The 14,834-nt window shown below is 23.1% G+C and overlaps 1 protein-coding gene and 1 long non-coding RNA gene across 3 annotated transcripts; both read right to left on the bottom strand.

Annotated features, from left to right (window-relative positions):
- Nucleotides 1-4,314: 4,314 nt before the first annotated feature.
- LOC150028627 (uncharacterized) lies at nt 4,315-4,869 on the bottom strand. The gene is made up of 2 exons (XR_011080307.2): nt 4,784-4,869; nt 4,315-4,565 (listed from the first exon to the last, which is right to left on the bottom strand). It is a non-coding gene; the product is annotated as an uncharacterized LOC150028627 (long non-coding RNA).
- A 3,258-nt stretch (nt 4,870-8,127) lies between these two features.
- Nucleotides 8,128-11,006, bottom strand: STN1 (Nucleic acid-binding, OB-fold-like protein). Of its 2 annotated transcripts, none has more exons than XR_016519511.1 (2): nt 8,597-8,723; nt 8,128-8,363 (listed from the first exon to the last, which is right to left on the bottom strand). XR_016519511.1 is itself a non-coding variant. In XM_068606110.2 (2 exons), exons 1-2 carry the CDS (start codon nt 10,963-10,965, stop codon nt 8,354-8,356), a joined length of 465 nt encoding a protein of 154 aa, XP_068462211.1. In that variant the 5' UTR covers nt 10,966-11,006; the 3' UTR covers nt 8,128-8,353. The 2 variants fall into 2 exon arrangements, 1 of the variants encoding a protein (XP_068462211.1); XM_068606110.2 differs by lacking the exon at nt 8,597-8,723 and adding an exon at nt 10,511-11,006.
- Between the last annotated feature and the right edge of the window lie 3,828 nt (nt 11,007-14,834).

The raw sequence follows: 14,834 nt of genomic DNA on the forward strand, positions 1-14,834 counted from the left end.
ATATAACCTATTTTGACAATTAATATTTTCTAAATAAGTGAAGGTATAATTAATATTAATTATCATATATTATCCCTTTTTTAAATACTTCTTTCAATCATGTGTAAATTTAGAAATCAATTCAATCATTTTCTAAATCCTTATTTACTTAATCATTATCTAAATTTTTAAGAACTTCAAAAAGAAAATAAAAATATGTATAAGATTAATATAAATTTTAAATATAATTTTTTGAAAATAAATTATGTTTGATTAACATTTATTTTTAATGATCAAGGGTCCTTTGGAATATTTCACTAGACTACCCTAAAGTCCATTTATTCTTTTAAGATTTTCATAACAAGTTTCAATACTCAATTTGCTTTTAGGTAATCACATAAGTTAACATGAATGACATTAGTTACCATCTTCATGGGAATATAAAATTTTTAACTTTCAATTATATTTCACTATTTGTCATGAACTAAATAAAAAAAAAAACAAGTGAAAATTTTCAAAATATTCTATATTGTTTTACACATATTATACATAAAATTGTTACTAGAAATCATTTGTATTTTAATTGCTTATAATAACGCATGTCACAATATTTTTCTTTAATTTTGTTACTTTCAAGAATTTTCTTTATACAAAAGAAATGAATTAAATTAAGAAATTGATAACAATTAGAAATTTTTTAGGTTACGTTATATTTTCTACCTTATATTATCTATGAAATTGTAATTCTTTTCTATAGTAATTCCTTATCTTGCAAATTTATTTATTTATACTAATTTTTCACATAAATGATAATTAAAATATTTATTTTATTAATTTTTTATCATAAAACATGAATGGATAGTTTAGTTTTGACATTGACAAACATAATAAAAGTCTGGTTTTACACATGATCCACTCTTGTGTCCTTGTCCCGTGCAACATAGATCACAAAACTTGTTTCCTAAGCTGCATTTTAATCCATTACAATCTGGTGGTGGTGAATCACTTTGTGTTGTTATCGGTGCTCCACTGATGGGTTCTGCAACGATCAATTATGTCACAAAGAAACAAGTTCACATGTTTTACAAAATAAATTTCTTCCATTTATTATCTTAATTTTCAACATATAAAATGGATACAAAATTATTAACTACTTTATTTTGCCTTCTCTTTAATGTTGACTAGAGAATAGTGTAAAACAAAACAAAACATCATGGAAATAATATGTTATAAACAAACTAAAATAGGGAAAATTATTTTACTAATTACCTTGAGGTAGAACCATAGCAGCAATTACAATTCCCAAGAAAAAAATTTGATTGAAATGGAAAGTCATTATAAGAGTGTTCTTGAAAGAAAGGTGTTTTCAGAATACCTGATTAGAGTTTTCAAATGTCCAAAGAGTAATTCTTATAGTTGTTTTCGGATGAATGTAGTATCAATTAAATTTTAATTTCATAATTACATTAATTAATAATGTTTTAGTTTCATAATTACATTACTTAATGTATTTAATGGTGATTTAATTTGTTAATTAATTACATTAAAAATTAAATAAATGACAAAATTCAACCATTTAATTCCTACAACATCTTTTACCATAATATTTTTTTTTATAAAAGTTTCCATGTTATATCACTATGCAACTTGACATCTCAGCTATGCTGACACCTCAAGTAACAACAATCATCTTGCATTACATGAAAAAAGTATTATTAAAAAAAGAAAAAGAAAGAAAATACAAAAATATGGGGGATTAGACCAAAACCCACATGTTTATACCTATTCATAAAGAATTTTAAGAACAAACTAGATGAAAGTTTATTGTACCAATGAAATGATTATCTATGAATGAACCTTAAATTAACCAACTTATCAGAACATGCATTCCCCTCACGAAAAATATGAGTAATCCTAAACCTGATTGTCCCACAGAAATTAAAACAAGTATTTCATCGATTACGAAGCATCCACGGAACATTAGTCATAACCGTAAACGCAACATAAATCAAGACAGAATAACATTCAAGCCAAACGTTATTAATTCCCATCTTTTGAGCTTCCTCCATAGCATGTATAATTCTCATCACTGTTAATTTTAACCCAGCCTGATTAATTTTACCATAATATTTTAAATACAATTATCCTCTAAATTTAATGCATTTAATATGGTGAACGTTCTTAACTCAAAATTAATAAGTTTTAACTTAATAACAACATCTTACCAAAATAAGTACTTTGTATTATTGTTAAGATTATTTTAGGCAACTTTGGTTATAATTATATAAAATCATTAAATTGCAACAAAATTTAATAAAAAATAGTTATTTATTATATTGATTAAGTTAAATTATAGTTTAAATACTAAAAAAACTATTGGTATCTAAAGTGGTTTATGTTATTAATAAAAAATTATAAAATAACTTCTATTATAGTTTTTAAATTAATCTTTATTATTATTTTTAAAAGACTAATTTAGAATCTAAAATATTAGTACATAAAATCATGATGGTTAATTTAGATACTAATTTACAAACCACTTTATAAATTTTTATTAATAATAAAAACTACTTTAGATACTAATAATTTTTTTTTTCAATTTATAGAATGATATCTAACTTAGTCAATATAATAACTAATTATTTTGGTTTCTAAATTTAATTTTTAATTAATGATTTTCTTCTATTGTAAATCTCACACATTTTAAATCTTTTATTATACATTAAAACTTTATGACTTAAAAAGTTAATATACTTATTAATAATTAAATTTGTAACTTCACAAACAAAAGATAATATTTTAATTTCAAAAAATAAAATTATATCATTACAAAAATATTAATTATTATAATTAAATTTTAATTTAATATTATTAAAGACAATAAATAATATTTCTACATAAATAAAGAATGTAATTTCGTTTTATTAGTCATAAATTCATAACTCTTAGAGATTATTTTTTAATGTTTTGGACAATTATTTTCCTTTCAACCATATTGTTCATACAAAATAAAATATTTTTTTCTTAAGATTCATAGTTTTATTACTCTGAGCATGTTACATAATTACTATACTCCAAAAACATTTTTTTTTAATAAATTTAAGTTTTAAATTTAGGTCCATGCTAAGATCACATAGAAATTTTTCCTACTAAATTATACAAAATTATTTTAATTATATTTTATTTTTTAATCTTTCTAGTTACAAATATTACATATAATTTAAATTGGGATAAAAATATGTTTTTCTATAACATATATCATATTTTTTATTTTTAATAGAAACAAATTGTGGATGGTCATGAAACAATTATAATGTCATTTAAGTTTTTTTACCTCCATTGGTTCTACCTTAAAATGTTGTAAATATTTAAATTTCTTCTTATTTAAAGATAGACTTATATTATTGTAGAATATTTTCTTTTTGGATTGTATATTTAAGGGAAATGATTTGATGTACATAAGTGTTTGTATGAAAAAAAAAAATTATTTTTATGAATGAAATTTATTATTTTGATATTGTGAAAGTGGATATTTAATACATATGTCGATTTAGATGGCATCCCTTTTAACTTAAGTAATAAATTATTTTCTCAATTGGTTTAATAATAATAATTTTTAGAATTTATTATTTTGTGATATTTGTTTTATGTAAAGAAATTAATATTAAAAATTATAACATTTGATAAATATTTTGGATGTTACACACTGCATTACATTCTCATAATAACTACCATCTACATTAAACACGTCACATCTAAGAATGAATGATACTTCATCACATATCAAAGTATTTGATAAATAACATAACAATATAAATGAATTCAAAGTTCATGTTCGACACATGAAATGTAACATTAGTTATGACTATACTGCATTTTAAAGTATTAAAATACAAGCAAAGTAAAATATATTGTAGAAAATATAGAAATATAACTTGTGTGAGAACCCTCACTTAAATTATATTTTTTAATTAAAAATAATTCTTAGGTTTCCCTTCGGACAATAAAAAAAATCATTTAAGTTATAAGTTTTAGAGGAAAAAATCACTTCCCTTTTAATATTTCTCATTCTAAAATGAGATTGGTTGGTTTGAATAACAAAAATTCATATATCTTGTTTTAAATTAATTTATTGAAGATAATAGTAACAAATTCTCTTTCCATACAATTAAACATGAAAAATATGTATCGAATATAAGAAATTTGTGACAATTAGAATTTTTTTATATTACATTATATTTTTTCTATCTCATATTATATATGAAATTGTAATTCTTTTTCTAGTAATTCCTTATCTTGCAAATTTATTTATTTATACTATACTAATTTTTCACATAAATGATAATTAAAATATCCATTTTATTAAATTTTTATCATAAAACATGAATGGATAGTTTAATCCTTACATTTACAAACAAAAAAATTGCCTGGTTTTTCACATGATCCACTATTGTGTCCTTTTGATATGCAACATGGATCACAAAAATGGTCACCTGGAGTGCATGGTAATCCATCACAATTCGGTTTTGATGCATCCCTTGGTGTTATTATTGGTGCTCCACTAACCGGTTCTGCAATGATTAATTCTGTCACAAGAAACAAGTTCACATGATTTATAAATAAATTTATTTAATTTATCATCTTAATTTTCAACATATAAAATGGATACAAAATTATTAACTACTTTTTTTTGTCTTCTTTTCTAATGTTGACTAAAGAATAACTTAAAACAATCTTTTTTTTTCATGGAAGTTATATGTTATAAACAAAATAAATAGTGAAATGAAATCATCTTACTAATTACCTTGAGGGAGAACCATAACAACAATTACAATTCCCAAGAGAAAAATTTGATTGAAATGGAAAGCCATTGCAAGAGTGTTCTTGAAAGAAAGACGTTCCTCTGCGTGATTTAGGAATACTTGATAAGAATTCTCAAATATACGAGTGTGAGTGACTAAATCTTAATCCAAAGAATATTCTTATAGTTGTTTCTAGATAAGTGTAGTATTGATGAAATTTTAATTTCATAATTACATTAATTAATTAATGGTGTTTTAATTTGTTAATGTATTACATTAAAAATTAAATAAATGTTAAAATCCAATGGTCTAATTCCTTTAACATTTTTTTTTCAGTTTTTTATATATTTAATTTGTTTGGACAAAGTTACTAATATAGTTAGTATTTAATACAATCAACTCTTTCTAACTCAAAATTAATAATTTTCAACTTAATAACAACGTCTTAGTCAGGTTACATTATTGTTAACATTTTATGCAAGTTTGGTTATAATTATAAAGTATTATAAAATTATTAAAAAATCATTAAAAAATATATAAATTTAGATATAAAAAATAATTATTTATTATATTGATTAAGTTAAATTTTATTTTAGAGACTAAAAATTTATAGGTATGTAAAACTATTTCTCTTATTAATAAAAATTTATAAAGTAGTTTCTATTATAATTTTTATTAATAATAGAAATTACTTTATATACTAATAATTTTTTTTATAAAATGATATTTAATTTAGTTAATATTAGTAATTAATTATTTTGATTTTTATAAATAGTTTTTATTTAATGATTTTCTTGCACCATAAATCTCACACATTTTAAAATTTTTATTTATACTTTAAAATTTTATAACTTAAAAAGTTAACATACTTTTAAAAATTTATAACTTCAAAAGTTTATATTTTTACAATTTTATAACTTAAAAAGTTAATATACTTATTAATAATTAATTTTAATTTAACTTGTAACTTTACAAACAAAAGATAATATTATATCATTAAAAATGTTAATTATCATAATTAAATTTTAATTTAATATTACTAAAGACAATAAATAATACTTTTACATAAATAAAGAATATAATTACTTTCGTATTAGTCTTAAATTATTTTTGAATGTTCTTGCTTTAGACAATTATTTTCCCTTTCAACCATATTATTAATACTAAAAAAATTAATTATTCTTTTCATAGTGTTATTTTTTAAGATCCTCAACATGTTATACAAATGTTATATAAGTATACTAATTTATTTATTTTTTATAAAATTTAATTTTTATTAATACAAAATATCAAAAGGTGATGACAATTGTGTAGTTATTCAGTCTTTCTTTAACAATAACAATACTTTTAATAATACGACTAGAAAATTATTTAAAAAAATTAATTTTAAATAAAATAAATAATTAGTTATTATAATAAATAAATTATTTAAATTCTAAATTTAATAAAAAAAAGTCTTGATAATTAATTAAATACCAATTTAAAAATCATGTATAATAATAAAAATTAATAACGCAATAATTTTTCTTATTTATTTTTATATACAAATACGTGTCCACTATAACATAATAATATAAATATTGAGATAAATAACATTATACGCTAGCTATTACTGAAAATACATAATACATATCTTTTATTATTATGATTTTTTTAATGATAATAATATTTATAATTAATTCATAAATTAATGATTTTTTTAAGTACAATATTTATAATTTATTTAAATATAATCTATATATATATATATAATTAAAAATTATTTTATTCTTTATTTACCAGAAACCTATTATATCTCTAAATTTATAACCTTTGAACTCTCTAGTTTCTCTTTAACATATGTTCTCTTTCTAATGTCACTCATTAGTAATTTGCAAAGAATAGATAAAATTTTATAGACTTAAACTTTGATGAGATTGAAATCTAAAATAAATAATTGTTGCTAGAGTTGTGTAGTATTGATTTATTTCCGTTAATAAATGAGCATAATTATGACGATATTTTAGTTATATAGGTGAAAAAATATTGAAGGATATATATAAGATTTAATCCATCATTTTAATTGATTAAAACTATTAGCTTTATGTTTGTTAGAATGTTTTTAGATTTATTAGAAAAGTTAGGAAGAACATTTTAATCCATTAAAAACACATAAACCTAAAGTTATCAACTTGGCTCTATTTTAATTGATTAAAATATTTATTCAATTAAAAACATTTAAGTTTCAAGTTCAAATTTTTTGTTTTATTTTAATTTATTAATACAACGAAAAATTATTAACAATACATTTTTTTTATCTTTGTCTATCTTATGTCTTTTTTATGTTATTTTTGTGGTATATTCATTTGAACTAGGAGAAGATTTATTGATATTGTAAATGTTTAAATTTCTTCTTATTTAAAGATAGACTTATATCAGTGTAGGATATTTTCTTTTTGGATTCTATATTTAAGAGAAATGATTTGATGTACATAAGTGTTTGTATGAACATTTTTATGATTTTTATGAATGAAATTTATTATTTTCATATTGTGAAAGTGAATATTTAATACATATGTCGATTTAGATGACATCCCTTTTAACTTTCAAACTAAGTAATAAATTATTTTGTCAATTGGGTTCAATAATAATTCTTTTTAGAATTTATTATTTTGTGATATTTGTTTTATGTAAAAAAATTAATATAAAAATCATAACATTTGATAAATATTTTGGATGTTACACACTATATTACACTCTCATAATAACTACCATCTACATTAAACACATCACATTTGAGAATGAATAATACTTCATCACATATTAAACTATTTGATAAATAACATAACAACATAAATGAATTCAACGTTCATCTTCGACACATGAAATGTAACATTAGTTATGACTATACTGCATTTTAAAGTATTAAAATACAATCAAAGTAAAATAGATTGTAGAAAATATGGAAATATAACTTGTGTGAGAATCCTCACTTAAATTATATTTTTTAATTAAAAATAATTCTTAGGTTTCCCTTTGGACAATAAAAAAAATCATTTAAATTATAAGTTTTAGAGAAAAAAATCACTTATCTTTTAATATTTCTCACTCTAAAATGAGATTGGTTGGTTTGAATAACAAATTCATATATCTTATTTTAAAGTAATTTCTTGAAGATAATAGTAACAAATTATCTTTCCATACAATTAAACATGAAAAATATGTATTGAATATAAGAAATTTGTGACAATTGAGATTTTTTTGTATTACATTATATTTTTCTATCTCATATTATATATGAAATTGTAATTCTTTTTCTAGTAATTCCTTATCTTGCAAATTTATTTATTCATACTGATTTTTCACATAAATGATAATTAAAATATCAATTTTATTAATTTTTTATCATAAAACATGAATGGATAGTTTAATCCTTACATTTACAAACAAAAAATTTGCCTGGTTTTTCACATGATCCACTATTGTGTCCTTTTGATATGCAACATGGATTACAAAAATGGTCACCTGGAGTGCATGGTAATCCATCACAATGCGGTTTTGATGAATCACTTGGTGTTATTATTGGTGGTCCACTAACAGGTTCTGCAATGATTAATTTTGTCATAAGAAAAGAATTCACATGTTTTATAAATAAATTTATTTAATTTATTATCTTAATTTTCAACATATAAAATGGATACAAAATTATTAACTACTTTTTTTGTTGTCTTCTCTTCTAATGTTGACTAGAGAATAACTTAAAACAATTTTTTTTTCGTAGAAGTTATATGTTATAAACAAACTAAATAGTGAAATGAAATCATCTTACTAATTACCTTGAGGGAGAACCATAGCAACAATTACAATTCTCAAGAGAAAAATTTGATTGAAATGGAAAGTCATTGCAAGAGTGTTCTTGAAATAAAGGTGTTTCTCTGCGTGATTTAGGAATACTTGATAAGAATTCTCAAATATAGTGTGAATGTCTAAATCTTAGTCTAAAGAGTAATTCTTATAGTTCTTTCTAGATAAGTATAGTATTAATGAAATTTTAATTTCATAATTACATTAATTAATTAATTAATGGTGTTTTAATTTGTTAATGTATTACATTAAAAATTAAATAAATGTTAAAATTCAATGGTCTAATTCCTTTAACATTGACATCTAAAGTAGTTTATATATTATTAATAAAAATTGGTATATAAAGTAGTTTATATTATTAATACAAATTTATAAAGTAGTTTCTAAATTAATATATAACCATTAGATAACAAGGTTTTAGCTATTAACTATTTAATATTCTAAATTATTCTCTATTAGTCTTTTAGAGACTAATTGAGAATCTGAAATATTAGTAGCTAAAACTGTTTTAATTGCTGCATTTTATGGAGTTATACATGTCATTGAAGTAACTAAAAAGATGGATCTTACTAGTTTATGTCTTGGTTTGTGTTGCATTTACTGTTATGATTAATGTTTCTTGAATTCTTCGTAATAGGTGGAACACTTATCTTGATCATTGTGGGGGAATCAGGTTTAAAATTTCTCACTTTTTTTGTGTGAAGGAAATGCATGTGCTGACAATCTTGTTAACGTGGGATTTATTCATAGAGAACAATTTCATTTGTACGATAGACTTCCATCTAGTATTTTCTTATGATTATTTATTAATAGGTATAGATTACTATGTATCGTTTTTCTTAGGTTTTTTATATATGAGTTTTGGTCTAGTCTCTCCATATTTGTTTATATATATTTTTTTCTTTTATTTTAATAATACTTTTTTCATGTGGTGAAATACTATTGTTGATACTTGAGGTGTTAATCTAGCTTTGGTGAGATGTCAAGCTCATAGTGATACCTAATATAAGAGCTTTTATAAATAAAATATATTAGTAGTTAAAATTTTGGTAACTAATTTAGATATAAATCTAGAAATCATTTTATATATTTTTATTACTAATAGAAAACACTTTAGATACTAATAATATTTTTTAGTTTCTAAGATAGTATATAACATAGTCAACATAATGACTAGTTATTTTCTTTATCTTTAACTTGGTGATTATTTAATAATTTTTTTAGTGTATTATTTAATACAATAAACGTTACTAACTCATTTAATACAATAAGTGTGGAAGAAACAGTTTAGAACGAAATCAAGGTGTTGGGCCTTATAGGTGTAGAAAGAAACAGTTTAGAACGAAATCAAGTGTTGGGCCTAATAGGTCCATTATCTATTAGTATAAATAGTAAACACTTTTTTAGAAACACTTAAAAAGAGGAATCAACTTTTAAAACCAATTCAACTTTTTTTTAAGTTCAGAATAACCTCAAATTATTTTCTCACATTATAAAAGAATTTTCATCTTCAATTCATCATTATTATTTAAATTGTGAAATTTGCAAATATTCTCTTTAATATAGTATTTAATTATTTTATATTCTATGACATTTTCTTAAAAGAAAAAATATAATAATTTAACATTCTATAAATTAAAATAAAAAACATAGTACCTTTTAACAAATTCATTTTAAATTAAGAGACAAAATCCACTTCATTTTTTCTTCACCATAATAGTATAAATATCTAGATAAATAACATTTTATATAAATAACAATAATATTCCATCAGTAATAAATTGTACACAAGAAAAAAAAAGAGTATAATAAAAATAAAAATAAAAATTTACTATTATCGTTTGAAAGAAGGTGGAGGCAAAAGATTGTAACAGTTGCGAGCCAACCTGATGCAGTCGAGGCGGTGGAAGATCTCGGCGTTCGGATCTCTCTCCGCCACCACGTCCGACACCCTCACCTGCACGCCGCCATTGTACCGGCTCAGTCTGCCTCTCACCCTCGCCACCGCGCCGATCTTCACCACTCCGACGAAGCGCGCCGCGAGCTCGTGGCGGCGGCGGCGGACGACGGAGGGGGAATTTGCGTCGTTAAGCCAGAGAACGCAGGGGACGCAGCCGGTGCCGTCGTCAATGATGAAGCGGAGGAGCCTCTCGTGCTTGAGGTGGCGCAGGGTGACGGTGCCAAGGGTTTCGACGAGCGAGAGCGGGATTCCTCTGCGGGAAAACGACGGTGAGGATTCGGAAGAATGGGAAGGGAATGGCTTCAGGGAGAGGAGATCGAAGGCGAGAAGCTTGACGTGCGTGTTCTGAAGCGCCACTGCGTTGTTGTTCGCATTCTCCATCTTCTTCAACTTTCCCTCTTTCTCTTTCTCTTTTTCATAACACAAACTACTTCACCACACTTTCTTCTTATATCAGAATTTGGTTATTGAAATTAATTAAATAATATTTTTTTTAAAAAGTAATTTGAACATTCGTATTGATTCATTAATAAGAAAAAAAAGAAAATTATACTCAAATTATAAATCAATTTAGATATAATAATAAATAATTTCAACCTCGACTGGAAATTATGTTTTCACACATTTCACTTGATAATTACTGGTAAAATTCATTTCATTTTTTCTAAATTTTAATTAATAATAATATTAAAAATGCGTTAAATTAATGAATTTTTAATAAACATGTTGTGATTTTAATTATCAAAATACATAAAATTTTAAAAAATTATTAAAATATAACTTAAATTTTATAAACTTATTATTATTTTAAGTCGATTTATTTATTTTGATAATTTATTTTATTTTATTTATTTTAAAAAATAACTTTTGAAATAATTATTAATAAAAATAATTAAATTAATATTCTGAAATACATTTAAATTTAAAAAGTATAAGATAAATATGTTTAGATATTATAGGGAAGAGTAAAGAGAACGTCGTGATGTGTTAAAGAATATCTAAATTTTTTTATAAAAAAAATACAAGAAAAGAACGTGGTATAATATAGATGAAAATTTATTTTTTGCTGATTAAATTTCTTTTATAGTTAAAATATCGCATTACTTCTTAAAAATAATTTTGAATACTAAATTATTAAAGTTTCTAGTAAAAAAAATACCACTTTAATAGAAAAACTCAAATAAATAGTTTCAACGACATTTTTTTATTAATTAAACATACTTTAGTCATTGATACTGGAATCATACTTTCTAAAATTCAAAATTTCCATATATAAAAATTCTCTTATGCCAAACCTTCTTAAAATTAGTAGAAGAATAAATAAAGAGAAGTGAAAATGAAAATGATAAAAAAAAAAAGGGAAGAAATAGAAAGAAAAAAAAACTAAAACAAATTTAAGTGTGCATATATCTTAGTTTTTCTTCTAAGGTTTAACTCAATCACTCATGAAAAGCAAGTGCATTAGATTCTTCAACTCAATTATTTCAACTTTGATCCTTCCAAAAATTAAATGTTTATGTTGGGACTTTAGAAGATCATATTTTCTCATTACCATCATAGTTATTAAGACACATTTTTTAAACTCATTGATTTAAGAACTAGATTTTTTAAATCTGACATGTAACATAGATAAGTTATTTTAACAAGTGACTTGGTTTATCTCTAGATTGATGATGGAGAATGAAAAAAAAGAGAATGGAATGGAATATCACTTTATTATTTGGATGTTTTACAATCAAACAAAATAAATTTTTCATTCTCTTACTAGTAAAAAAGAAAGTTATATGTAATTTTTAATAACTTTTAATTTTTCATTCTATCTTTATTTTAAATATATTATCCTTACGAGAATAATATTTACAAAGATAAAATAACTAGTTTATAATATATTTGTTCATCGAGTATTAGGAAAATAAAATAAAATTAAAGTTAAACAATAAAATTCAATATAATCGTTAATTAAACCGATATACTTTTTAAATAAAGTTGATTAGAAGATTTTTCCTTTTTAAGAAACCTCCAACGTATATGGTAATTAGATGTTGATCCATTTCAAATTTCTCTCAAAGCATCAAAATAAAAAGAATCTTTTGAGAATAGTTAAATTATCGTAAAACTAACAAAACTAGCACAAGGTTATCACTAATCAAGGTTTTTCGTCACTAATTTTAGTTGTTATTAATTTATAAGAAAACTTTTTCGTGATAGTTTTGGTTGTTGAATTTATAACTACGGTTTGTTTGCATAAAATCTTAAAGAATTTGAATATATTTTGTGTTGGCTTCTTTGTCTATAAACAATAAGCAATGTTCTTACAAAAGGGATTGATAACTCTCTTCAAGTTAAGTATGCAAACTTCTTTGACTGACCTCTTGAATTTGGCTCTCTAGGTTGGGTTACCGGCTTCTCCCCTAGATTAGGCTATTGACTTTTCTTTTCGGATTGGGCTCTCTAGGTTGGGCTCTCGACTTCTCCTCTTGAATTGGGCTTTCTAGGTTGGGCTATCGGCTTCTCCTCTCGTTGTCCTCTCACGTCTAGGTGTGTGTACTTGTAAGATGCTCTGATGCTAAAGTCAGAAGTAATTCATATAATTATCAGATAAAATTCACTCTACTTACCTGTTAGACTGATGTTCTATTTATAATGTCTTCTTATTGGGCTTAAAACTTATTTGGGCCTTTCCTTTTGCTCCCAATATCATTTTAAACACACTTATTAATTAGGACGTTATTAATTAGAACCTTATTAAACTGGGTCTTGGTAAAATATATATATATATATATATATATATATATATATATTTATTTTAGCTAAATCTTTCAGTACATTATTTCGGTTATACCTCTTGGTCCTAACATTACAGTCAACAAATTGTAAAAAATATATGAAAGAAGATTAATATATATTTATACTAATAAAAATAAAAATAATTATTATCACTTCAAAAACCTATTAATACATACTATTAGAAAAGACCTATAGCTTTCAAACCTTCCTCTTCCGAGTTTTTTAGGTTTATTACATCTTGATTGCTCTTCTCGTGATTCTATATTTATGTTCCAAAAGTATTTAATTTTTAATTTTTTAATCTTATAAAATTAATTTTAGTGCCAAATATGCAAAACGGTTTTGGATAAAAACTCATAAATTCTAATGCAATGGTTAGCTATAGATTTGAAAAATGTTATTTTGTTTTTATATTATTGGTAAGTTTTAATTTTCCATATAAAAATAGTTAAATAAAATTGGTCTCATGCTACCAAACAGGAACAAGAGGTAAATTCCAATGGAATAAACTCGTTTTATTCTTTCTTATCTTCTATTAAACTAAATCTAATTTTTTCTAAAAAGTGAGATTAGCTAAAAAAAGAGAGAATACAAACATTGTTTTAAGAAAAAAATATAGAAAAATAGTAATTACATAAAGTCAAATAATTAATTAACTAAAGTTTATATGTTTAAAACTTAATTTAAAAATTAATACTCATCGTTCAAAATTATCTAACCCACAACTTTTAGAAAGCATGTTCACTTTTTAACTTAATCTTTATACATATGTATAACATATTTTTAATTTGATGTATACATAAATTAACAAAATTATCGAATTCGCAACTTTAAAAAACATATTTACTTTTTAGGTTAATCTCTCTCTATATAACATATTTATTATCTAATCCACAACTTTTAAAAAAACATGTTACTTTTTAACTTAATCTTTAGATATATAACATATTTTTAATTTGATGTATACATAAATTAAAAATGATATTCTTCTTCTACAATCTTCATATCATTTGTATATTTTGGTGTCGACATCTAACACATTTTTGTCTCTCGAATTTTAATTGTATTGAAAATATCTTGACATAATTAATATATTTGTAAAGATTTGTTGGATCTCGTAGTTATTAATTTAAATAAACATAAATATCACGATTAATATTTCAACTAATTTAACATTACATAAACAAAAAATTATAATTAAGAATCATTTATGTATTTGTGTGGTGGAGTCTAACTAATGTTGATCCACAATTCGTTATCGTGCTGTTAGTCTCTGAATTCTTCAAAGCTCTTCCTCTTCCACGCACGTGTTCCGTCGGTCAATGGGGTACCTGCGATTGCACTCCGACGCTTAAGTTAATGTAAGTGATGGTCTGTTCTCTTAAGATATGAAAAACGTATATTTTTCTCATTCAGAAGTCTCTTTTATAGATTGACTCGAGCCTTCACTCGTGTAGACCAAA

Source organism: Phaseolus vulgaris, chromosome 3 (genome assembly GCF_051622355.1).
Source record: "Phaseolus vulgaris cultivar YP4 chromosome 3, ASM5162235v1, whole genome shotgun sequence".
Lineage (NCBI taxonomy): Eukaryota > Viridiplantae > Streptophyta > Magnoliopsida > Fabales > Fabaceae > Phaseolus > Phaseolus vulgaris.